This window comes from Eubalaena glacialis, chromosome 15 (genome assembly GCF_028564815.1).
Source record: "Eubalaena glacialis isolate mEubGla1 chromosome 15, mEubGla1.1.hap2.+ XY, whole genome shotgun sequence".
Taxonomy (NCBI): domain Eukaryota; kingdom Metazoa; phylum Chordata; class Mammalia; order Artiodactyla; family Balaenidae; genus Eubalaena; species Eubalaena glacialis.
The window spans coordinates 41,905,073-41,932,313 of NC_083730.1; the positions used below are offsets into that span (position 1 = coordinate 41,905,073).

Below are 27,241 nucleotides of genomic sequence, written 5' to 3' on the forward strand. Positions count from 1 at the left end.
ACAGGCTCGCTGAATGGATACAAAAACAAGACCCATATATATGCTGTCTACAAGAGACCCACTTCAGACCTAGGGACACATACAGACTGAAAGTGAGGGGATGGAAAAAGATAGTCCATGCAAATGGAAATCAAAAGAAAGCTGGAGTAGCAATACTCATAGCAGATAAAATAGACTTTAAAATAAAGAATGTTACAAGAGACAAGGAAGGACACTACATAATGATCAAGGGATCAATCCAAGAAGAAGATATAACAATTATAAATATATATGCACCCAACATAGGAGCACCTCAATACATAAGGCAACTGCTAATAGCTATAAAAGAGGAAATCAACAGTAACACAATAATAGTGGGGGACTTTAACACCTCACTTACACCAATGGACAGATCATCCAAAATGAAACTAAATAAGGAAACAGAAGCTTTAAATGACACAATAAACCAGATAAATATTTATAGGACATTCCATCCAAAAACAGCAGATTACACTTTCTTCTCAAGTGCGCACGGAACATTCTCCACGATAGATCACATCTTGGGTCACAAATCAAGCCTCAGTAAATTTAAGAAAATTGAAATCATATCAAGCATCTTTTCTGCCCACAACGCTATGAGATTAGAAATGAATTACAGGGGAAAAAACGTAAAAAACACAAACACATGGAGGTTAAACACTACATTACTAAATAACCAAGAGATCACTGAAGAAATCAAAGAGGAAATCAAAAAATACCTAGAGACAAATGACAATGAAAACACGACAATCCAAAACCTATGGGATGCAGCAAAAGCAGTTCTAAGAGGGAAGTTTATAGCTATACAAGCCTACCTCAAGAAACAAGAAAAATCCCAAATAAACAGTCTAACCTTACACCTAAAGGAACTAGAGAAAGAAGAACAAACAAAACCCAAAGTTAGCAGAAGGAAAGAAATCAGAAAGATCAGCGCAGAAATAAATGAAATAGAAACAAAGAAAACAATAGCAAAGATCAATAAAACTAAAAGCTGGTTCTTTGAGAAGATAAACAAAATTGATAAACCATTAGCAAGACTCATCAAGAAAAAGAGGGAGAGGACTCAAATCAATAAAATTAGAAATGAAAAAGGAGAAGTTACAACAGACCCCACAGAAATACAAAGCATCCTAAGAGACTACTACAAGCAACACTATGCCAATAAAATGGACAACCTGGAAGAAATGGACAAATTCTTAGAAAGGTATAACCTTCCAGGACTGAACCAGGAAGGAATAGAAAATATGAACAGACCAATCACAAGTAATGAAATTGAAACTGTGATTAAAAATCTTCCAACAAACAAAAGTCCAGGACCAGATGGTTTCACAGGTGAATTCTATCAAACATTTAGAGAAGAGCTAACACCCATCCTTCTCAAACTCTTCCAAAAAATTGCAGAGGAAGGAACATTCCCAAACTCATTCTATGAGGTCACCATCACCCTGATAGCAAAACCAGACAAAGATACTACAAAAAAAGAAAATTACAGACCAATATCACTGATGCATATAGATGCAAAAATCCTCAACAAAATACTAGCAAACAGGATCCAACAACACATTAAAAGAATCATACACCATGATCAAGTGGGATTTATCCCAGGGATGCAAGGATTCTTCAACATATGCAAATCAATCAATGTGATACACCATATTAACAAATTGAAGAATAAAAACCATATGATCACCTCAACAGATGCAGAAAAAGCTTTTGACAAAATTCAACACCCATTTATGATAAAAACTCTCCAGAAAGTGGGCATAGAGGGAACCTACCTCAACATAATAAAGGCCATATATGACAAACCCACAGCAAACATCATTCTCAATGGTGAAAAACAAATCATTTCCTCTAAGATCAGGAACGAGACAAGGATGTCCACTCTCACCGCTATTATTCAACATAGTTTTGGAAGTCCTAGCCACAGTGATCAGAGAAGAAAAGGAAATAAAAGGAATACAAATTGGAAAACAAGAAGTAAAACTGTCACTGTTTGCAGATGACATGATACTATACATAGAGAATCCTAAAGATGCCACTAGAAAACTACTAGAGTTAATCAATGAATTTGGTAAAGTTGCAGGATACAAAATTAATGCACAGAAATATCTTGCATTCCTATACACTAATGATGAAAAATCTTAAAGAGAAATTAAGGAAACACTCTCATTTATCATTGCAACAAAAAGAATAAAATACCTAGGAATAAACCTTCCTAGGGAGACAAAAGACCTGTATGCAGATAACTATAAGACACTGATGAAAGAAATTAAAGATGATACCAACAGATGGAGAGATATACCATGTTCTTGGATTGGAAGAATCAATATTGTGAAAATGACTATACTACCCAAAGCAATTTACAGATTCAACGCAATCCCTATCAAATTACCAATGGCATTTTTCACGGAACTAGAACAAAAAATCTTAAAATTTGTATGGAGACACAAAAGACCCTGAATAGCCAAAGCAGTCTTGAGGGAAAAAAACAGAGCTGGAGGAATCACACTCCCTGACTTCAGACTATACTACAAAACTACAGTAATCAAGACAATATGGTATGGCACAAAAACAGAAACATAGATCAACGGAACAAGATAGAAAGTCCAGAGGTAAACCCACACACCTATGGTCAACTAATCTATGACAAAGAAGGCAAGGATATACAATGGAGAAAAGACAGTCTCTTCAATAAGTGGTGCTGGGAAAACTGGACAGCTACATGTAAAAGAATGAAATTAGAACACTCCCTAACACCATACACAAAAATAAACTCAAAATGGATTAGAGACCTAAATGTAAGACCGGACACTATAAAACTCTTAGAGGAAAACATAGGCAGAACACTCTTTGACATAAATCACAGCAAGATGTTTTTTGATCCACCTCCTAGAGTAATGGAAATAAAAATAAAAATAAAGAAATGGGACCTAATGAAACTTAAAAGCTTTTGCACATCAAAGGAAACCATAAACAAGACGAAAAGACAACCCTCAGAATGGGAGAAAATATTTGCAAACAAATCAACGGACAAAGGATTAATCTCCAAAATATATAAACAGATCATGCAGCTCAATATTAAAAAAACAAACAACCCAATCCAAAAATGGGCAGAAGACCTAAATAGACATTTCTCCAAAGAAGACATACAGATGGCCAAGAAGCACATGAAAAGCTGCTCAACATCACTAATTATTAGAGAAATGCAAATCAAAACTACAATGAGGTATCACCTCACACCAGTTAGAATGTGCTTCATCAGAAAATCTACAAACAACAAATGCTGGAGAGGGTGTGGAGAAAAGGGAACCCTCTTGCACTGTTGGTGGGAATGTAAATTGATACAGCCACTATGGAGAACAGTATGGAGGTTCCTTAAAAAACTAAAAATAGAATTACCATATGATCCAGCAATCCCACTACTGGGCATATACCCAGAGAAAACCAGAATTCAAAAAGACACATGCACCCCAATGTTCATTGCAGCACTATTTACAATAGCCAGGTCATGGAAGCAACCTAAATGCCCATCGACAGATGAATGGATCAAGAAGATATGGTACATATATATAATGGAATATTACTCAGCCATAAAAAGGAACGAAATTGGGTCATTTGTTGAGATGTGGATGGATCTAGAGACTGTCATACAGAGTGAAGTAAGTCAGAAAGAGAAAAACAAATATTGTATATTAACGCATATATGTGGAACCTAGAAAAATGGTACAGATGAACCAGTTTGCAGGGCAGAAATTGAGACACAGATGTAGAGAACAAACGTATGGACACCAAAGGGGGTAAGTGGCAGGGGGGTGGGGGTGGTGGTGTGATGAATTGGGCGATTGGGACTGACATGTATACACTGATGTGTATGAAATGGATGACTAATAAGAACCTGCTGTATAAAAATAAAATAAAATAAAATTCAAAAATTAAAACAAAGAAACAAACAAACTTTCCCAATGCCATTCTGTGCCTTATCTTTACTTAAGTATACTTCAGTAAGATTTATACTTTGCTTTAAAAAAACTCAAGACTATTTAATGTTTTAAAATTTGGTACAAGAAAACACATTGCAGGCAACTGTCATTCTCTGTAGGAGGAAAAAAGGGAAAGTTTTTGCCTTTTTCCATTTCTTAGAGACAGAGAAATGGCAAGCCGAAAAACCCAATGATTCGTGAAGGCTCTCAAAAAAGTTCCACAGCAGGTTTCGCACAGCCTTGGCCTTGGGTTGAGTTCCTAAGAGATTCTGTCTCATTGACCAAATGGCATTAAGTAGCAGCAGTCAGGTGAGTTATGGGGAGCTGGGGCGGCCCTGAGTCATAGAACCACAAGGAATCTAGTTTCCTGCCAATTCATGAAATACTAGACTGGAGGTGTCCAAAAGCTTTATGCAAGGGAACCAGCATGCATTAGGCTGATGATTGATGATATTCCATCGCTACCGTGCCCTTTGGAAATACGATGCCAGACGTTTCTGATTTCTGCCATGTGGACTGGGTAACCTAGGAGAGTGTCTCTATACCTGAAGGAAACTGAAAACATGTTACACAATGAAGGTGACAAAGATGCTCAGTCAATGACTGGTAACAATGACAACAGCCGTGATGATAAATGAAAATGATGAAAAATGATTATTCATTTAAATAAACTGGTAACTATATGTCTGTATTTTATTTCCAGGTGTGAAGATCAGGAAGCTAGAGGAATTATCATATTTACTAGTACTTTAAATGTTTGGATCTGTGAGAGAATGTATTAGTGTACCATGTCCATAATTTCTGTAAGTGCCTCCAGCTGAGTGCTGGTGAATAGGCCATGGCCATATAAGCCATATTTTATATCTCCAGGGCCAAACAATGAGATATTTGGAAATATCTAGGAATTGATTACAGGTAGAAAAAAATCACTGTTGAACATATTTATCCTTGATGTAAAATTAATAGAGTATGGTAAAAATTTTAAATGCATCTCTAACATATTATTTCTGTGTGCAAAATAGAGAGTATTGAGCTAAAAATAAGAAAAATAATCTAGCCATTATGTATGCTTTCATGGCTATATCAGTGAGTGAAAGCACCTTGTAAACTCTTGGCAGCAGCTTCCTTTTACTGGGAAATGGTCATTTCTCTCCATTTAGCCTCAGGACGGACTCAGGTATGCAAGCCAGGGAGCCTGAAAAGAACACACTTCTAGCCTCCACAGAAGGCAGTTCAACCTTGGAACACCCTGCAGGGACCATCTTCAACCTGGTTTTGAGATGACTGGTTTTCTCCACTTTGTTTCCACAATATAGGTTACCTAGATCTGACACCCACTGGCATGATAGGTTACCTTGCTGTATTGACATCACTGTGGGTCCAGAGATTATCATTATCTTTAATCCTCAGAATAACCTCCTCAAGAGTCACATCAAAGAACTCTTGCCCAATAAGAACACTGTGCCTTTTTCTCTAACTAGTGAGAATAACTTGTTTCCAGAGTCATCTATAAGTTTCTTAAAATAATAGGAAGTAAACTTATTCTAGAAATTCTGACGGATACCACCAGGGCTCAGTGAAAATAAGGAAAGGGTAATTAAAGCAATGGTTGAAGAGCGAGGCCCTTCCATGTTTACCTAAAATGGGGGCTAATTGTCTCGGTTAACTAGAGCACAGTGAAAATGAGAACACATGTATATGTTTGTTCATCACTTGGGCCTGATAGTTTCACACAAAGGAAAAATATTCAGACCATCACCACCAAGCTTAGGCACCACTGGGACAAACGCCTGCTGTGAACCACAAGACGGCCAGGTGAAAAATAATTCAAGCACACGCTGACTTGATGGTGGGAGCAGTGGCATAATTTACACAAAAGTTACAGCTGGGAAGGTTTTTGGCTGAAAGCTCTCACTAGATGGCACATAATGCTACAGGTATTTTACCATTAGCCCTCCCCTCTTTGTAAATATATTTTGTAAGAGAAAAGGTAAAGAAAGCTTTAATGTTTCCATATCTTCTGCTATCAAAAGTTCTCCAGAATCCAAGTAAGCACTCACAAAGTGACCTTTAACCCTGAGGTATATATAATTCAGGAACAAATACCTGCTTTCCCTTTTTTTTTTTTTTAATAGATATAATTCTGAAATGCAGATCACAATTTTTACAGATACTGGGGAGAGGGTCAGCAAGGGGATGGCGTGGCGTTCAGGGGAGCACCACCACAAATGTCATGGCACCATGATGCCCTGATAAATGGCTCAGTTGGAAGTCAAAGCAGTGGTTTTACTCTCAGCATGGCATCAACAAGATCTGAAGCACATCTTCCATCTATTTGAGCCTCAGTAAAACACGGATAATAGCATTTCCCCTACTTACTGAGATGCACCACAAGGTATTAAATAGTAGCATTTGGAAGGAAGGCACTGAGCACTACAGAAATGTGAGATGAATTATTAGCATATGACTCCACAAGGATAAAGAGTGAAAAAGCGAGTCAATGCCCGGCACGTTTGGACCACGTGCCAGGTGTTTGGTGCAGGACAAACATCTGGATGTGTGATTATATTCTGTATTCTTCCTTCAGCTGTTAATGTATTCTAAATATTAGGGATCAGCAAAAAATTACTTTGAGCTTTGAAAATGGGACCTGGTGAAAAGTTTAGACTATTAATTGGGAGCTGGCAGAATGCTTCCAAGAAAGGCTTCTGTCATAAGGGCAAAGGCTCCAAATCAGAAGGAAGCTTCAGCAGTTCTCTTTGACAGCATCCTCTTACAGCATACCTTCTTCTACCCTTAGAATTTCCAGTTGTATAATTCAGTTATGTGTTAGGACAAGGTGTTAGAATACTTTGCTGGTTCCAACTGATTTGGAGGATAATGAGTTAACATATGATGGACAGCACTTCTGGATTCTACAAGAGCCACTGCTTCCCCCCTCCCCCCAAGGAAAAAGCAAACGTCCATGCTATTTTATTAATTTGTAATTATGTCTAAATTGAAGCCCAGTATTCCTTTTTCTGATGCAGATACCACTTATGGTGTGATTTCAATCAAACATTTTCTTAGTCTCTATTAATCCCCTCTCTGTAAAGGAAAATGACATTTGCTATTTATCTCTCTGAAAGCGTACTGAAATAACTTTATTTTCCCCAAATGCATATTATGTATACACAAAATAAGTATTTCCTGTGTTCTTACTGAAGTTTAAAATATTGTCTTTTTAGTGGGATAGGATGGCCTCAAGTTTGACTATAACTGTACAAAATGTCTGAGGAACTGTCTTTTTGCCACAAACATCAAGCAGATTAAAAATCTTGAGGACAAACAATATTTACAGATACTGACAATTCCTTCTCAGCTTGGGGCCATTCTGTACTTCACAGTTTGGACAAAACCATTCTGTAAAGTGCTGCAGATACAACTCTTAGAGTTAAAAGTCCCAAGATTAAGTCCTGAACCACGGCTTTGCTGGGGAATATTTTTTATATTGCCTCTGGAAATACCACAATTTAGACAGAGCAGTGATAGCAGACAGAGTTGGGAAAGCACACTGCTGTTACAGAGCAGCCTGTTTTCCTGATTCTCAGAGTCTTAATATTTTAAGACCGACATTACTCATTACGACTGAGCCATCTGCCCGGGACAATCTTCCATGGCTCAGGGACCAGGAGTGACTCGATGTGATGGGAAGCTGGGGTGGAACCAGCCTGCTCAAGCAGATTGAGCCCTGAGGCTCAGCGAGCCAGCAAAGAATTGGACAGACAAGACTATTCCATTACATCCAGTTCTGCTGAGGTCATGGAGTCCTGCCTTGTTTAAATTAGACTTTACGCCATATTTAGTCAACCCTCATAGAGTTAAAAGTTTAGTGTCTCTGTTGTCTTCAGTTGGCTAGGTCTACATCAGGCTGCAGGCCATAACACTCAATTAAACCAAACAGTTCTGGCTGCAGGGTTAGTCAACACGCAGTGTTAGGTGCCTGTAGCCGAGAACCATCCTCCCTGATAATGTGAAAGAAAACGGACCCACAATTCGCAGAGCCATCAGGAAAACTGCTGATGCTCCAAGGCTGCAGCGTACAGTATCATTGTTTTTCTCCAGATAAGCTAAGACGAGAGGGACTTTCTCCAGGGAGAGCCTGTCCGACTGCACACAGGCATCTACATCCACCCCACAGCATATGCCAATCATCTTTACTATATTCTATTTTTTTCTTCTTCAATATTTAACTTCTGTTTTCACGAGGTCCACATTTCCTTGCTCACTTTGATTCATTTTATCCTCCATCAGTTTAACTTAAACCAGACCAATAATTCTTATGGGAGAAACATTTAAAAGGGGTCACTTTATCGGGCAGATCCAATAGATAAATAACATGCAAATTACAGAGTAATAAATTAATCCTAACTTATTACCCTGTGAATTAGGATTAAATGTCAAAGTAAGTCTGATTTTTGGCATTCTCCCTTTTCAATGATCATACCTTGCAATCTTTACAATAAATACTTTTGCTTTAGTAAGTGGCTCTGCAGACCCCTAGTTATTAGGGACAGCTCGGGTCACAGTCACGCCCGAAGCCTCCCATTAGTTGCCTCTCAGTATGAGTTTGCACGTAGGAATGGTTACCGCTGCCCAGAAGAAGCCTGTCTGATGTTAACTCATCAGTTCCCCTCTACTGTCCCTGCACTCACCTTGGGGATGCTGAACTGTTCCTGGGGAGGAAGATGATACCGTGAGAGCCTCTTGCGAGTCTAGAGATGAAGGGCAACGGCTCAGGGGGGTGGGTGAGGCAGGGGCTGCCGGTGAGGTCAGGTCCAAGGAGAGGTCAGCTCTGCCCCGGCTCACACTCCGGCTTCTCAGTTCCTTCTCATGCGCCTCAGCTGCCAACTGCTCCAAGTATTTGTATCTGCAAGTTAAATTCCAAAGGGTTTCCGTAAAAAGAAAGAGGAGCCCGTGGCTGATGCTTGTTTATGGATGAAACACCTGCAGAGCGGGCTGGTTTCCTGATGCACAGAGCACAGCGCAGGGCTGGCTGGAGGGCCCGTCTGCCAAAAACTCCCAGCAAAGCCAAGATGCTAATGATTAAAAATCCTGCATCATTCATAACCAAACAAACAGGGGGAAGTGGCAGCATCACAGTCTCCAGATACTAGATCACTGCTGCAGAATCCTATTTTGCTCTTTTAGGAAACATTTGTACCAACAAGCAAAACAGCAATAATGACCATCAAAAAGGCCCAGCAGTGACAGCTGAAAACCACACTCCCTCAGAGCTCGCAGCTGTGAAATGCGAGGGTGCCTTGGTGCGGCAGAGAGGAACAATGCCCCAAAATACCAAAAGGTTGTTGGACGAAGCCCTCTCTGGATTTCTGAACCTGCTTCAATGCTAACAGCAATGTGGCTGGAATTCACTTTGTTCTCTCGGTGTCGACCATGGAAAGTTTTTTATATTCTAAAATATTTCTGAGTAGGACTCAGACATCCAATAGCTTGGACCTGACGTCACATATAGTTTATTCATCAAAGTCAGTTTAAAAGAACAAAGATACATCTGTTTTGCATTTCAGGCAGGCAGAACCCAGTAACTGTTTATTAAGACCAGCTACCAATCATCTTCCTCATAGTGTGCTTTATAGATCAGACCAAAATAACTTTGAAATATGTGCCTCTTCCAGATGTCTGCTAATTTTACCCACCATTATTTGTTCAGGAATAAATTTATGAACTCAGCTGTAGCAGGTTTCTGACTATCGTACCCACCATGAAACTTTGAAACAGCTTATTCCAGACCCTCCCTCACATCCATCCAGGTTCGCTGCTTCAGTTTCTTCCAATGGGCAAGCCCCCACCCCCAGATACTGCATACCGCACTTTTACTTCAGCCTGATAAGAAAGGCAGAGTGCACATGTAAAACCTTTCAAAAGAATGCATTTAAAAAGCACACGTCTCTTCGTCCATCCTTCGGGGGGCGTGGCCCCCCACGTCTGTAGTCATCACCCCTTCTCTCTGCCAGTCCCAAGGCAGTCAGTCTGCCCTTCAGGACAGGCTCGCACGCGCGTCTCCCTCCGGCAGGCCTGCCTTGACCACCACAGCTGGAAGTGATCCTGGCCTTGCCTCTGAACTCATGTCGGATATGTAGTCCATTCAACTCAGATGGCATTTTACATTTACTGCCTGGCATATGTAGTCATCTTTTCACGTGTGTAGGTCTGTTTTCAACAAGCAGATAATAGGATTTTTGAGACCACGAAGATTACCATCCTTTGCTCTTTCCTTCGGCACTGTGCATTCGTTGGCTGACGGGAAGCAGGCGAAGTGTGCAGTGAGGGACCTGCCAAGCAGTAGCCTACCTGCACGTCTCCCTGCAGCCCAGGGCACCAGGGGGCAGAGCCACCTGATTGCACTTTCTTGGGGAGTGAGTATATTTCATGGTCAATCTCTGATAGAAGACGTGGGACGGATCTGCATTTACAAACGTCTGTGTCACCCTTACCGGGTGAAGCTAGACCCAGAAAGAAAGCTTTAGAAACTCTGGACTTTCCTTGCCAACAATGTCACCTCTCGAAAAGCGTGAGAGGGACCAAAAGGAAGATATTTCTGAACTTGATTCAGACCAGCAAGGAAAAACCACCTGGCTGTGGAAGTGACAGGAAACGTGGAAGAAAGTGGTCTTGAGGGCAAGAGTCAGAGCCCATATTTTAAAAGGTCTGGGGGCAAACGGAAGGCCAGGAACGCTGCGAGCCCAGGAGGAGTTCCTGAGCACTGGTGTCCCCACACGGAGTCCAAGCCGTCTGCGACAGGACGGGGGACAGGAAGGAAAAAGTGCAAACCAAGGGGCCTGCACACGTCCAGGAGATCGGAATCCTGGAGGAGGGAAACAGTGCCCTAACAAAATCAGAAGGGTCCAGGGAGAGAGGTAAGAAAGCCTCGCACAAAAGGCTTCAGGCCAGCAGGACAACCCATCACTAACCTCCATTCAGCTGGCCCGGCCCTGGACCTGGCCTCTCCATTCCCCTCCCTGTGGGCAGCCAAGCTAGCAGGTATGTACTGGCAGCCAAAGGGTTCACCCCATTTTCCAGGGGATCCCAGGGGTGGCTCATCCAGATTCTGGGTAGATATGACTCGAAGACTACTCCCGTGCACCCCTCGGCTCACAGATGTCATCCTTGAGGATCCTTGAGACAGGGGGAGAGTCAGGTGTTTAATCTGAATCATTCCGAGGATGTTTACATGGTAAACAAAAATGGCAGGGGAAGGGGCCCGGGGCCTTATTAAATGGGTAGGAATTTTCAGTTCTACAGATAAAGAGTTCTGGAGGCTGGTTGCACAAATACGTGAATGTATTTAACACTACTGAATTATACACTTAAAAATGGTTAAAATAACAAATTTTATGTTATGTGTATTTTCCCACAATTAAAAACTTTAAAAAATGGCAGGGGTGGGGAGGCCCAGGTGTCAAGAACCACTAAATCTTTCAGTGTTCCCCCGAGATGGGCCAGAGTGGTGAGGGTAAACGGGCGTGCACGGGGAAAGCCAGGCTACCCGGCGTGGAGAGCTATCTCCCACAGAACCTGGGGAGGAAGCTGGACCTACATCCCGACCTTCCCTTAGACAGTGACTCTAAGTGGTACTTGATCTAGGAGCCCGCCAGCCCATTTGATGACTGTCACATCTCTGGCTGCCTAGCAACACCACCCCCAACCCACAGACTCTGATGTAGCCTCCCAGGTACAAAGCACTGGATTTTCTATCCACAGACCACAGCCCCCCAAAAAGACTTTTTCACCTTTGCTACCCTTGTTGAAACAGTCTCGTTATCCTGCCTCTGTCCATGTCTTTGTCTTTTCGTTATTTATTAAATATTCTGTTGCGTGCCTGTCATGTGCTAAAAACTGCAGTAGGCGCTAGAGATTTAATAATACACAAGAAAAACCCCACTTTCTTGGCACTCATAGTTCAGGGGGAGGTACAGAAACAAACTTTGGCATGAGCTCAATACCCACCAGGGTTGCAGGTGGCAGGGGTGGTACTGCCGTCAAGGGAACATATGATCATCTCTTTTCACAGGGTCCAACAGAAACCCTGCTTGACTTTCAACTACACCGACTTACTAATGACTCGTCCTGCCACCCAACTACTCAGAAATTCTACCTTACATTAAATCAAAACCTGGCTCCCTCTAAGTTCTACTCTGTCCACAGACTGTGCTCAGAACCCTCTCTTACTGCTTCATGATCACTTTCATGCATAATTTCCCAAATCTTTGCCCAGTCCCAACTTCCCCCTTGCACTCTGTCCTCAGAACCTGTTTCCCATAAGGTACGTCCTCTCCATGTCCTGCTGTCTCCCTCAGACTACTCTCCACCCTGACCCCCACCCCACTCCAATAGTTCCCAGCCTGCATCTCATTCCTTACCACTCCTAAAAAAGGATTATTCATGAATGTCAAGTCAATCAATATCAGAGAGATCCTCTCTTATAATACTTAAAAAAATTAGAAATAGACCTAACAGAAACTTACTCTGGGTCTGCACCATTATCAGTAAAACACTTTGCCTGAAATTATGGAATGAGATGACATGAAATGAAATTTTAAAATTAAAAATTAAATCCATTACCCCTCAAAATAGCAAAATGACATTTATCTCGTTAAACTCGACGATACGAACCTCAAAAACCCTCTGCTGTGCCTCTTGCTGTCTTTTTGAGTCTTTGCATTAGGGGTAAGAGTCATGGGACCAAACAAACATGAACAGTTAAGAGTCCTCTTCCATGTCTCTTTCCACCTCTGATCTCCATTAGTTTTCCATTTCCAAATTCCATTATACTTGGAAATCTTATCTTTTCCTGGCTTAACAGGAACTCCCAACTGCTTTCCAACAAGGGATGAAAGTATATCTCCCTCACTTCCATCTTTACCAGGTAATTCAAGCATCCAACTAACCAGGAACAGTGGCTGGTCCAAATCAAAGGAAAATGCTTGGCTGCTTCCCCAAACCTCTCGGGAAACAGAGGTGGGCTGTAAGGAAGGAATCCCCCGTGGAGCCATGGAGAGCCCACTCCTGCACCAGCTAAGAACGCCCAGGTAGATGGGTGGTGTGGGGCTGAGGACGGACAGCAGAACAAGAAGGGAGAGAAGAGGAGTGGAAAACTCCTCTGCATGAATTTTCCAGGTATAAGTGATGCTCTACTTTGGGGAAAAGAGCAGTAAATAATACTCGGAAAGAGGTAGTAGCCCTAAGTGATTTGGGAAAAATTCGAGGTCAGTCTGAATCAGCTCAGACCTTGACACAGCACCTGGTCATCTCTCCAGGAGCTTTGAGGACTTGCCTGTGCAGACATAACATGACAGTCAAGTTGTCCAAAAGTTCAAAAAAGTGCAGAATCTGGTGGGGAATCTAAAAAATAAAATTTGATTTCTTAAACCTGGGTATACGTCATGTCCCCCAATGTCAAAAACAGGTACTAATTAGACAAAAAGAAGTCTCTTTGTTTCTTTGCCAGCATCTTTCACTCTAAACTTGCTGGCCACAATTGATTACCAGGATGGCAATAATCTAACAGAATGCCGGAATTAAAGCAACGCCATGGTTTTGTTTATGAGGCTGACGTAAGCATCTAATTTTTAAATTGAACACAGCCAGTATCCACTCTTCCCTGCCTCAGACTGTCCTGATCTATTTAGCTGATGGTGTCTAAAAAAAATTAGCACAATTCCACTTTTTATTGGCATAATTCAGAGACTGTTAGGTTCCTGCCTGGCTCTGGCATGAACTCAGCCTTTCAGCTCTCCATGCAGTAACCCCATCTGGTGGTGGAGGGAATAACTGCAGGCTGTACAGTGCTAGGGGGTAAACTTGCCTTTTGCTGGTCTACTTCCAAAAACAATTTCCTGTGCTTATCTAAGTTTACCAGACACTGAATACATTAACTTGGCATGGTTTAATGGGATTCAAAGTATGTTGCTATTGAAATGAACATTGAAATGGTTTACAGCTTAAATATTTTAAAGCTGTTGGTTCCTTTGCTCATTTATTCGATACATCCTTCTTAAGTGCCTGCTATGTGCAAGCCCTGTGGTGGGCACTGGGACACCAAGGAAAATCAGGTATCGTTCCTGCCATCCAGGAACTGAGTACAGTTCAGTAGGAAGACAGGCAAATGATCAGGCACCTCCATGGGGAGTCTCAGGAGGGTGTGGCACCCCAGCCGGTGCATGGCATAGTGTGTGTGCTCAAATATTTGTTGAAGAAATGCTGAACAAGTGACTTGGAAACACACAGGAGGGACACCTAACCCAGGCTCAGCAGCGGTGGTGCAAAGCATTTAAAATATATACCATATGCCAATATGCCAAACTAATATCCTTATTTGGTGAACAGTTTTGGAGGAACAGACACATATCTCACACCATGATGGCACTAAATAATAAATCTGTACTTTCTTGGAAAATTGAGATAACCAGGACACTCTATTCTGCAAAATGCCAGGTACCCAACGTCTTAGGTGTCTTAGGTGAAGCTATTATATTTTAATTAACACAGTCTCCTCTGCATGCTTGGTTGAGTGCAAAGTCACATGCCATTTGGTTACAATGGGAAAGAAGAGGTATACAAACCTTTCTTCTCTTGCTTGTCTTTGCTCTTCTCTTTTGTCTAAATATTCTCGGCTAATGGAAATACGCGGAAGAAACAAAATGGGGAAGAAAAAGAACAGAATTAGATGCTCATAAAATTGCCAAGAAATTATTAACAGAGTATATAATGAAAGCCCACTATCATATCAGAAATGGAAAGTGGTTGTCATTGAATTTTTAAAAAATAAATATAAAGGCTATACTTTAAAAGGACTAAATATCATGAGTTTTCTATAAAATCACAGGGATGAAAACATGGGATTACTGGATTCACTCAGAGGCTTTGCTAATTATTCTTCAGAAAGAAGACTAAGTATATGAGGGGAGGGGAGATAAAAACATTTTTAAAAGTTAAAACAATTCATAAATAAAATATGGCAATGACAAGCAAGCAATAGCTTTCAGAAGTGATTAACACACAATCAAGCTCTGGTAACTCCCCAACATTCATCTCAAGAATTAAATCTGAGTGGGCCCAAGTGTCTTGGCCATTTTGTGTTGCACTCTACAGTTTGCACATTCCTTCCAGGGCCCAGGATTCTTTCTCTGCATCCCTCACATTCTCGGTTTCTAAGCAGGGATCACTGGAAGCTCTTGCTTTGTGCATTCTCTCTTGTCTTTATCCACAAGATGTCCAAATTGGTCTAATTTTAATGTTTGTTTTTCTGTTCCTACTGGTGAGGTTCCAACTTGAATCTAAGTTTAAGACTGTGTGGTCAGTCACTTCTCAGTTAACCATTTGTTTTCCTGGAGAATTCTGACATCACAGTTTTCTACCTCACAAGGTAGCTTAAGTACTCCACCCCTCTGTGCACTGATAACTGGATATAAAGGGGTAGTAAGTCAGAGCAACTAAAGCAGGTTAGGAGGGGGAGAAAAAGCAACAAAGACACAAATTTGTTATCATTTATAAACATCCATTCTCATCACTTACCACACTAGAAATAATATTTCCCGTAACCCAGGAAACTTAAGATCATAATTGACAAAAATAACAACAGATAAGAATGCTTTGCAAAGAAAAAAGCACAAGGATCATGACTAACTTAAATCAATGAAGTGGCTGATAAAGGATCAGCCATTTGGGTAATCCCAGGGACTACTCTATAAAGCTTTTCCTATTTCCTTCTTTGAATTTCTTTTCATTCACATCCTCAGATTTTCAGAATGGAACTGAAGTCATCATAATTAATAGTTCTCTGAGGTCTTTACTGATGATAAGCATTCCTTTCTGGACAAGGATTATTTTGCCAGGGTCTCTCTATGCTCTTAAATGACGAGTGAGATCCTTTTATGACCAAGAGGAAATAGTGAATAGCTATGAACGTGATCTCTGAAGATAGGTTGCCCGGGTCTAATTCTCACTCTGCCAACATGTGTGCTGAATATATATTACAATGCACTCTTGTCCTATTCTTCTGGGACTTCAAAGATATAAATACTAGATGTATTGTTTCACAGGTCCATGAGGCACTGTTCATTTTTTTCAATATTTTGTTTTGTCTTTCAGATTGGAGACTTTCTGTTGTTTTAACATCAAATTCACTGACTCTTTCTTCTCTCATTTCTATTCTGCTGCTGAAAGCATTCAATGAATTTTTTATTTTGCTTATTGTATTTTTCAGTTCTACAAGTTTTTCCATTTGGTTCTTCTTTATATCTTCTATTTCTCTGCAGAGACTTTTCATTTGTTTCCAGAGTATTTGTCTTTATATCTTAGAACATGTTTATAACAACTGCTTTAAAGTCTTTGATAATGACAACATCTATGTCCATTTGTGGTTAGCATATTTTGATTCTCTTTTCCTTTAAGATTTTTCCTGTTTTTCTATGACAAGTTGTTTTGGATTGCATTCTGTACATTTTAAGTATTTTGTAATGAGACTCTGGGTCTTATTTAAATTCTATGAAGAATCTTGATGGTTTCTTTTAGCAGGCAATCAACTAAGTCAAGCTCAGCCGGCAAGTTCTGACTGCCTTCTGATATTGGTTCCAATATTAGCTCAGTTTTCAAATATTTTTAGTGCTATTCATATCAGGCCCTTATATGCACCACCCAGTGGCCAGTCTGGGACCTGAGTGTGTTCCACTCTGTACTTAGTTCTCAAAGCCTGTGGTATGCTGTTTAGGTCCTGAGCCACATGTGTACAAAACTAGAGATGATCTCAGGATTGCTCTCTTGATCTCTCTACTCTTTGTGACTTTCCCATCATTTTCTGGATTCCCTGGGTCTCCCTTCCTGGTCCTCTAGCCAGAAAGCTTGGGCTTTATTTTCCCTGCTCTGCTGCAGACTTTCAGTAATTCTATCTGCATACAGGGCAATGCAGCAGGAGGACACAGAGAGGAAGAAAAGTGCTCTTGCAGTCATGCTCTTCTGATCACAGGAAGGGTTCCCTCCCTCAGAGTCTTAGGCGCCTGCCTGGACACTGCTGCCATCACTGTGCTTCTGTAACAATATTGCTTGGAGGCTGGGGTAGGAGAGAAGAAAAAAATAAGAAAAAACAGGAGACTGCTCAACTCTCTGACCCTCAGGAATTCCTTTTGCAGCTCCCCAGTCCAGAAAAAGAGGCCTTCTTTTAGAGCTCTTTCAGTTCACACTTGGTATGTGATTCTGAGTTTTGGAGTGCTGGTGAGTACATGCCATGTGATATTGGAGGGAAAAAATGGTAAACTCTCACTGGTTTGGTGGAGCTTTGAATGTTAGTCTCCATCCCCAATTCAACGCTAGTCTCCATCCCCAATTCACCTGCTCCCTTTTACAGTTCAGAGTTCTCAGAGCTCCATGCTTTAAATCTGTCCATGATTTATGGTTGCACTGAGTGATGTGGTAGAAGAGACAGGAGGGAGTGTGCTGATTCCATCTTTCCCAGAACTGGTACCCTGTTTTAAGAGGTTTTCAATCAATCTTTAGATGCGTAAGCTAATCTCTGAATCTTCCATGTGTTTCAGTTAGATTCTCTGCTGCTATTTGGTGGTGAAATATGTGAATCTCTCAGAAGGCACTGAATCAGGAAGCATTTAACCTGTTCCAGTGGTTTTACAAATTGGTCTTTCCAAAAGTGACAACTTCCAGAGCTACCTCATGAGAAATGGTGCATACAGGTCTGGTCTTTCCATATATCATTTGGTAGAAATCTGACAGCTCAAGGTATACCACACAATTATGGTATGAGAATGATGTTGGTTTACTTCATGCAGCCCATTAGCCCCATCTTACAAAAGTCAGGGTTAGTGTTTCACCCACAGACTTGGGATACTTCTTTTCATGAGTTACGGTCAAGGCAAGTTCACAACTCTGCTAATGTTTTGGTCATTTCTACAATTATACATACTCTTCCTGGCTGCTGGAAAAAAAACATTATTGAGCTTGTAAATCCTCATTGACAATGCTTTACATTCTTTGTAGATTTCACTGGGAGTAATCGATCGGAATACTTTTCCCAAAAAAGTGAACTGAGGAAAAAGGAAGTGGAGATGGGAGAGAAATAAAAAAAAAGAAAGAGTGTGGAAGCTATGGGAGAGGTGAATGGGAAGATGAAGGAGGGGGAAGGAAGGAGATGGGGAAGGCAAGAGGGAAGTAGGGGAAAGATAAAGGGGATAAAAGAATAGTAGAAGGAATGAAATGTGTAAGAAAAGTGTCTGGCGTTTTATAAAGCACTGCCCAGCTTGAACCCAGGCGAAGGGAGTGTTAGGAGGTTGACCAGGAGGATGGGGGCAATGGGGACAGCTGATCTGGCTGAAGGAGAAAAGGAGTGACGCTGGACTCAGCGGGGCAGACAGGCCAAGACATGGAAGCTGGAGTAGGCCGCACCAAAGAACACATCCTTGGAGCTGGATAGAGACCAAAGAGATCAGGGGGACAAGGGGCTGGGAGTAATCAGCACAATGCCTCTTTCTCCCCCATAGAAGGAAAAATTATTGCTTAAAAGATATGAAATATCGCTACTGGGAGTAGGAAACAAACCAGAAAGTGGGAAAAGCATTTTCTTTTAGGCGTCCAATAGAATATGGATGAAACATGAGTAGCTTCAGGGGGAAATGGCTAATTAAGACGATTAGGTTCTCTGCCTTCAGGAAGGCCTGGATAAAACCATTTTAGATAACGAAGGACCCAGGAACACACAAGTCCTTAATTGTATTTGGCTGGCTGGCTGTGCTTCCTGCCATAGGTTAAAGGAAGACAGGCCATAACAAACCAGACGGAGCCTGTTTCAGGCATCATCTTGCTCTTCCCTGAAAACAGAGACAGCATAGGAAGCAAGCATATTAATTCCTAACCCTTTAACACCAGTATTAACCATATGCAATGGTGAAGGCATGTGATTTAACTTTCAGTTCATTCTTTAAAAAATCTTAAAATCCGTCTTACCTGAATTTGTTTCTTTCCTCCCGTTCTATTCTCTGCAACCTTTCTTCTCTCTCCTGTCGCCGCCTCTCTCTCTCTGCCGCCAAGGACTCTTGGTGCTGCCTAAAGGATGACGTGAGAAGACCACTCAGTGATGACCTAAAGATACAATGAGTTAATGTTTGATTGGCTTGTCCAGTGATTAAAAGTACTAATGCAGGAATCAGTCCGTCCTTGGTTAGAACTGAGGGTCTGCTAGTACCTGGGTAATACATGGGGAAAATTACTGAGTGTCTCAGGTCTTCTGTTTCAAGATCTTCATCTGTAAATGGAGGTAAATAACCTGCTTCATGTGCTCAGAGGACAGAAAAGGGATAATGCATATAAAATAACAAGCAACATGCTTGGCATACAAGCAGTCATCAATAATGAGTGCTATTATTATCGACAAGTATTCCAGGAATATACTTAAAATATATATACATATTCTCTCTCTCCATACACACACACACACACACACACACACACACACACACACACATTTTAAAACTGGTCTATGATAAGACTTTGATGAGCTGGAATCAACATTCAATCTAAAACTGTTTTCTATTTTACATGTACTAAAAATATTTTGCCATACACCAGTTTCTCAATATACCTCCCAAAATAGTTATGTCATCTTAAAACAAGATGTTGGGATGACAGATAAGGAGAAAGAGACAGCAATGGTCTGAAATCTGAATGCAATTAAGGAAATTTCATTCCATGTCAAGAAGCATCCATGAACATGCAGCTTATTCAGAGGACGGCACTTGACTCTGGTAATACCACACAAATAATCTGGACTGTTCACTGAAGATGCTGTGACGGGGAAGGTCAGCTGTGTGACGGCCTCAGTGAAGAATCACAGGAAATGTTAAGTCAGGAGAATGGGTAGGAGAAGGCAAAATTAGATAACTTCATGGAAAATAAAGAAGAGGGTTAGCTGGGAAGAAGAGTCTGTTGGACCCCTGGGGAATAATAAACATAATCTGTTACAGACAATTGGCCCTTCATTTATTGAGGGGAAAAAAAAAAACTTCTAAACTAAGACACAAATATTTCTAATATATAGCTTGGGTAATAGCCTACTTGAATTTGATGAAAATATACCTGCCTGGTGGGGAACACAAGGTCCCCCCAGGAGAAAGATGTGACTCTTGCATCACACACATTCTGCTGTAAGTCACACAGCTGCTCTCCCTAGAAAAGGTGAGTCACCTCTGGATATCAATCAGAGGTGGGAGGAGAAGTAGAGGGAAGAAACCACCATCCCCAGTAGCTACAGGGAGGGAGTAACCAAATCCTATGTAAGCAGCTTTTGGCAGGAAAGAGCTCTCTGCAGGAGAGAGCTCCTTTTGTCTTGTCACTTTAGCAAAGCTATATTGTAACTAACCTTAAACCAGGTGCCCCCATGCCCTACTCATCTCCGGCCCAAGCATACGTTTTAAACCTTTTGATCACACAATACCTTGCTTAACCTGTTGGTTCTTTCCTTAGATCAAAGAAGTAAAAATGAAGAATAAGTAATTAACAGATGACTAAATCTTTTCCCCAGCTTCCCTGTCAGTAATCCTATGAACAAAGGGTGAGAACAAGATAGAATCTAAAGAAAGATTACAAGGAGTTGACAAGCCTGCATGCAATGGGATATGGCAATGAAGCTGACCCCCATCTCAATGATTAATTGAGATTACTCCCCCTTTTTCCCTTTAAAAATGTTCATGGCTGAGCAAAATCTTCGGAGTTGGTTTTGGGACACGAGTCCACCTTCTCCCCAGGATGCCGGTTTTCTGATTAAAGCAACCTTTCTGTTTCTACCAGCACTTGAATCTTTTCTTTTTAATTTTAATTTAATTTTACTTTTTAAAATTAATTTTTATTGGAGTATAGTTGCTTTACAATGCTGTGTTAGTTTCTGCTGTACAGCAAAGTGAATCAGCTATACGTATACATATATCCCCTCTTTTTTGGATTTCCTTCCCATTTAGGTCACCACAGAGCAATGAGTAGAGTTCCCTGTGCTACATAGCAGGCTCTCATTAATTATCTATTTTATACATAGTAATGTACATATGTCAATCCCAATCTCCCAATTCATCCCACCTCCCCCTTCCCCCTCCCCCCACCCGGTATCCATACATCTGTTCTCTACATTTGTGTCTCTGTTTCTGCTTTGCAAATAAGTTCATCTGTATCATTTTTCTAGATTCTACACATAAGTGATATTATACGATATTTGTTTTTCTCTTTCTGACTTACTTCACTCTATATGACAGGCTCTAGGTCCATCCACATTTCTGCAAATTGCACAATTTCGTTCCTTTTTATGGCTGAGTACTATTGCATTGTATATATGTACCACATCTACTTTATCCACTCTTCTACTGATGGGCATTTAGCTTGTTTCCATGTCCTGGCTATTGTAAAGAGTGCTGCAACGGGGCTTCCCTGGTGGCGCAGTGGTTGGGAGTCTGCCTGCTAATGCAGGGGACGCGGGTTCGAGCCCTGGTCTGGGAAGATCCCACATGCCGCGGAGCAACTAGGCCCGTGAGCCACAATTACTGAGCCTGTGCGTCTGGAGCCTGTGCTCCGCAACAAGAGAGGCCGCGATAGTGAGAGGCCCGCGCACCGCGATGAAGAGTGGTCCCCACTTGCCACAACTAGAGGAAGCCCTCGCACAGAAACGAAGACCCAACACAGCCAAAAATAAAATAAATAAATAAAAATAGTAAAACTCCTCCCTAATTAAAAAAAAAAAAAAAAAGAGTGCTGCAATGAACATTGGGGTACATGTATCTTTTTGAATTATGGTTTTCTCCAGGTATATGCCCAGGAGTGGGATTGTTGGGTCACATGGTAGTTCTATTTTTAGGTTTTTAAGGAACCTCCATACTGTTCTCCATAGTGGCTGTATCAATGTACATTCCCACCAACAGTGGAAGAGGGTTCCCTTTTCTCCACACCCTCTCCAGCATTTATTGTTTATAGATTTTTTGATGATGGCCATTCTGACTGGTGTGAGGTGATACCTCATTGTAGTTGTGATTTGCATTTCTCTAACGATCAGTGACGTTGAGCATCTTTTCATGTGTTTGTTGGCCATCTGTATCTCTTCTTTGGAAAAATGTCTATTTAGGTCTTCCACCCATGTTTTTGATTGGGTTGTTTGTTTTTTTGATATTGAGCTACATGAGCTGTTTGTGTATTTTGGAAATTAATCCCTTGTCGGTTGCTTCATTTGCAAATATTTTCTCCCATTCTGAGGGTTGTCTTTTCATCTTGTTTATGGTTTCCTTTGCTAAAGCACTTGAATCTTGAGTATTGACTTTTGAGCAGAGAGCAGCCAGACCTAAGTTCAGTAACACCTATATTCTCGGCTCACTAGGCAGCTACTATAGCACCTTGGACCCGTAGGCATAGATAGAATTTTATTCATCTTTCATATAAACAAAGTCCAGACTAGCTTGTGTAACTTCTACCTTATTTAAGATACTGTTACCTATTTATTTTTCTGTTATATACAGCCAAATCTAATCCACAATCAGAGTGGAGGGGTTTCCTGTGCCACTCACAAAGTGATTGAGAGAAATTGTTATGAATGTAACAGACTTGTTTAACTTGATTAATAAGTTTAACCTAGCAGATGACCATATATAACCTGGTGCCCCAAATTAAAGAAAATGCAATCTTCTCAAACACACAGGAACTACTCAAAAACTGACGGTCAATCCTGTGACAAAGTTCAAGCTCGTGAATGAATACCAAGAATTGGTTTTCATGTGGGCTACCTTCCTAACCACAATGCAATTGAGTTAAAAATAAATAACAAGAAGATACATCTGAAAAATCCATATAATTGGAAAAATTTAAAACCTTTCTAATTAACTCAGGTCAAAGAAGAAAATTAGAAAACATTCAAAGAGTATTATAATGAAAAGACTATATATCAAGATTTTTAGGATGCTTCTAAAGCATAATGAGTGGTCAACTCAACAATTTGAAAAGCAAGAATGTAATAAATTCATTATTCTTAGGAATAGAAGAGAGCTTTCTAAACCTGACAATGGGTATTCAGTAAAAAAAAATTTTTTAAACTATGGTAAGCACCATTCTTAATGCTGAAACATTAAGAGCAGTTTAACATTAGAAGTGATACAAGGATCCCCCCAGAATTGCCTGTATTTGACGTTATTCTTAGCCAGTACACTAAGATAAGTAAAACAAATAAAAGCATACGGAAGGGAAAGAAATACAATGTCATTATTTGCAGATAATATCATCTTTTTAGAGAATCCAAAAAAACCCCTACAAGTTATTAGAATTAATAAGAGTCTAGCAAGGTTCCTCAATATAAAATGTACAAATAGCAATTGTATTTTCACATATCAGCAACAATTTACCAAGTTAACCACAAGGTAACTATGAATTACTTAATTATATGAAAGACATTTATAAAACTTTATTAAAAGACCCAAATAAATAACTATATCACATTCACATATAGAAAGATCCAGTACAGTCGAGATGCCAATGCCAATTCTTTTTCAATTTATACAATTCTAATACAATTCCAAATCAATTTTATTCAACATTCCAAAAGGATTTTCCATGGAACGTTACAAGGTGGCTCCAAAATTTTTATGGAGGAACTGAGATCCAGGAATAACCAAGACAATTTTGAATAAGAACAAAGTGGATCACTGGCCCCACTGTATATCAAGCCCATTCTAAAACCACAATGATCAAATGTGAATGTGGTCTTGGTGCAAGAACAGGAACATGGAATGACACAGGCTCATACACATACGGAATCTTGATTCATGATAGATGTGTCATTACTTATCAGCAGGAAGGAAATGAACTATTTAACAAATGGTGTTGAGACAACTATTAGCTATATAAGACAAAATACAGTTAGCCCTTCCTCATACCAGACACAAAAATAAATTCTAGGAAGTTTAAGTGAAAATGTAAAAAGCAAAACTTTACAACTTCTAGATATTAGGATAGGAAAGAATTTTTTTAGACAAGAAACCCAAAAGGGCAATCAAAAAGGGAAAATTTAATACATATGCATACGTTAAAATTTGAAATTTGTATACATTGAAAGACTAAGGATAAAGAAAAGCCACAGCCTGGGAGAAGCTAACTGTAACACTTATAAACCACAAAGTATTAGTAAACTCAATACAAAGAGAACCCCTCTAAATCAGTATGAAAAAGACAAACTACCCAGTGGAAAAATGGGAAATGGAAAAATGAGCAAAAGATAATGGGCATTTCACTGAAGAAGAAAATTAAATCGCCAATAAATATATGAATGCTACTCATCTTCACTAGAAATCAGGGAAAGGAAATGTAAGCTAAACCCATAGTGAGATATTGTTTCACACCTCTCAGGTTGAGGACCGACAAAAATTAGTGCCTGATGACACTAAGCATTGCCACAGAACAAGACAACAAGAACTCCTATATATTGCTTCTGGGAGTCTAAGTTGATAAAATCATTTTGGAGAAACTTAATACATTTGAAGATGTGCATATCCTGCAACCCAGCAATTCCACTTCCAGGTTCATACTAGAGAGTAACCTTTGCATGTGTAAAGATGACAGACATGTACAAGAATACAATATATTATACCATTTTGTACTGCTAATGGTTAATAATTAGAAACAGCATAAATATCTACAAATGGAATACTCTATACTTCAGAAAATGAATGAAATAGAGTGATACGGACTAACTTGGATGATTCTCAAAAGCACAATATATTGATAGTGACAAGTAGTTTGAAGAACATGAACAGCATGCTATCATTTTTATGAAGTTTAAATACATGCAGAGCAAAACCACACACTATTTAGGGATACATGATATTTAGAAAAATATAAAAACATATATGGAAATGGTAAACACCAAATTCAGGGTAGTGGTCATCTCCAGGGAAGAAGAAAAGAGATGAAGTCTTCAATTTTATATGTAATGTTCTTTATTGCTCTATAATTTCTGTAATTATCTGTAATTTTCTGTAAGCCTGGAATACATTTTTAAAATTCATTCCACTTCTCTTTAATAAGCAAAAGTCCTTGGGTAGACACATAGCTCATAGTTAATATAAAATATCTTTGAAGCCCCAAGCTAGCTGAACATTAAAAGTTATGTCCAATTACAAAATTTAAAAACAAACAAAACAAAAAATAAGATACCCTACAGAGGACAATTATTTTAGGCGAATCTGATTCTAGCTCAGCTCCCAGCCTGCCCTGTGTGGTGGTCTTCGTAAGAATCAGCAGCTTCATCTCTTGAGTTCTCTTTTCAGAGGGAGGAGAGAGAAGCTCTTGGGTGAGGAGCAAAATAAGGACCTTGCCATTTCCCCTTATGCTTCTGACTTTAATTTGTTCTTCTAAATATATCAGCTTGTTTCAAGAAAACTTCATGCATGGTAACTTAATAATGGGTCATTAGTGGCTATACTAATGAGGTTACAGTGAAGCTTCTCTATATCATTCATTAGCATCATTTCCTTGTTTCAAATGAGAATACTGGAGCTTGTTTAAAATTAGCATAGTATTAGAACTTGAGAAAGTAAAAAGTGTTCAATCTTGTCTAGTGGATGCTGTCATTCCTTCCCGGGTGCCTCTAAGGAAGGGGAATGCAGATGATCCCCTGTCCACTGAGACGCTGCAAAGGCAGACCTCGTGTTGGCTCTGAGGCCAGTGTATACCAGTGAACACACAGGCAGGCAGCGTTAACAACACGTGGAGGCTCTTTCCTTTCAGAACTGAGATGTGAGCTGCTAATGCAAAGCAATGAAGACTGGTTCCTCTTTTCCTAAAATGCAGCCAATGCCTTCTACAATTCAAGATCCATTCTCTTGGGTGCCCTAACACAGATTCCTGTAGCAGGAAAGGGCAATTAAAGGGCCTCATGAACATATAAGCTACTTTGGTCATACTGGGAACAAAGAGTTATACATATAATATTAATAAATTAAATTTCCCTAGATCTCCCTTTACCTAGATAAGCCAAACATGTAAGAGTATAAACCCTGGCCCTATAAATCCTGTTTCTGGAAATAAGCTTACCTATAATACCAATGCTGGAATGCACTCAAACCATACAAAGGGAATATCCCAAATCATTGCTAAAAAAAAAAAAAAAATACCCAAACACCAAAATTCAAGCTAGTATGGTGAATTTTTCTCTTTATAAAGGCATCTTTAACAGATTTTTATCTTTCATATTCAATCTTTCAGGAAAATGCCTGTAGTGATTGGAAGTTGCTGCATTGTTTAATCTTGGCCAGTCTGGGGACAAGCTAGGGTGTAAAGGAATAAGCACAAGGCTTTGGATTGAGAAAACCTGAGTATGACCAGTCATTTTACCTCTCTGAGCCTCACTTTACATGTTTGTAAAATGGAGATAAAAATACTCCCAACTCATGAAGTACTATTAGGTTTACATGAGAGTGTACCCATGAGTTTGCTTAGAACAGCGTTTGGGTCACAGTAGACACTGAACAGACATCACTTTATGTTGGGAGTCTAAACTCTACAGGTGCAGGGGAGTTCCAGCCTGAGGTTGCCAGCCTCAGGGGCCAGACTGGGCTGTGGGTTTGATCTGAACCTTCCCATCATGGCTACAAGCTGGGTCCATCATCAGGACTGCGTGCCACCCGGAATGCACCTGGAAAGTTGAAGTCATCTAAGTTACACCCAAGGCAGCTGCAACCAAATGAAGCCACATAAGAATGCAGGTGGCCAGAGGCCAGAGAGATTTTGCAAGGGAGTGGATGATATACTCTGAGTGAGAGGAATTGCAGTATTTAATCTTGGCCGTAAAAGTCTCCAGGAACTGCCCCAGAAATCCCATCTGGTTCAAGCCTCCCTTGCTGGGACGTCTGGAACAGGAACTCGATTGCACTGAAATATGGTTGATAATAATAGTTAACATTTATGGAGACAATACAGTGTGCCAATTATTTTACACAAAATGGCTCTTTTAATCCCTACAACTTCTTGCACTAAGTTCTATTATTATTCTCCTTTATAGATGAGGAAATTGAGGCACAGCGAAGTTAAATTTAGGATGTAGCAGAGCTGAGCTTTTAAACAGGCCTATCAGGCCAGAGCCCCCATATTGCCTATATTCCTTCCGTCCCCACACCACGGGTACTTAGTAAAGTACCATTCCTGCAGTACTTGCCACA

At 40.2% G+C, this 27,241-nt stretch overlaps 1 protein-coding gene across 5 annotated transcripts in view; it reads right to left on the bottom strand.

Annotated features, from left to right (window-relative positions):
- Window positions 1-27,241, bottom strand: part of FHOD3 (formin homology 2 domain containing 3) — a 489,898-nt gene that overhangs the window by 94,631 nt on the left and 368,026 nt on the right. For 3 of the 5 annotated variants that reach the window (XM_061170499.1, XM_061170497.1, XM_061170500.1), the window contains 3 exons: window positions 19,014-19,148; window positions 14,627-14,677; window positions 8,696-8,910 (listed from right to left, as the gene is read on the bottom strand). In XM_061170499.1, coding sequence (XP_061026482.1) covers window positions 8,696-8,910; window positions 14,627-14,677; window positions 19,014-19,148 — 401 coding nt within the window. The remainder of the gene's footprint in view (window positions 1-8,695; window positions 8,911-14,626; window positions 14,678-19,013; window positions 19,149-27,241) is intronic. The other 2 variants (XM_061170498.1, XM_061170501.1) reach the window with 1 other exon arrangement.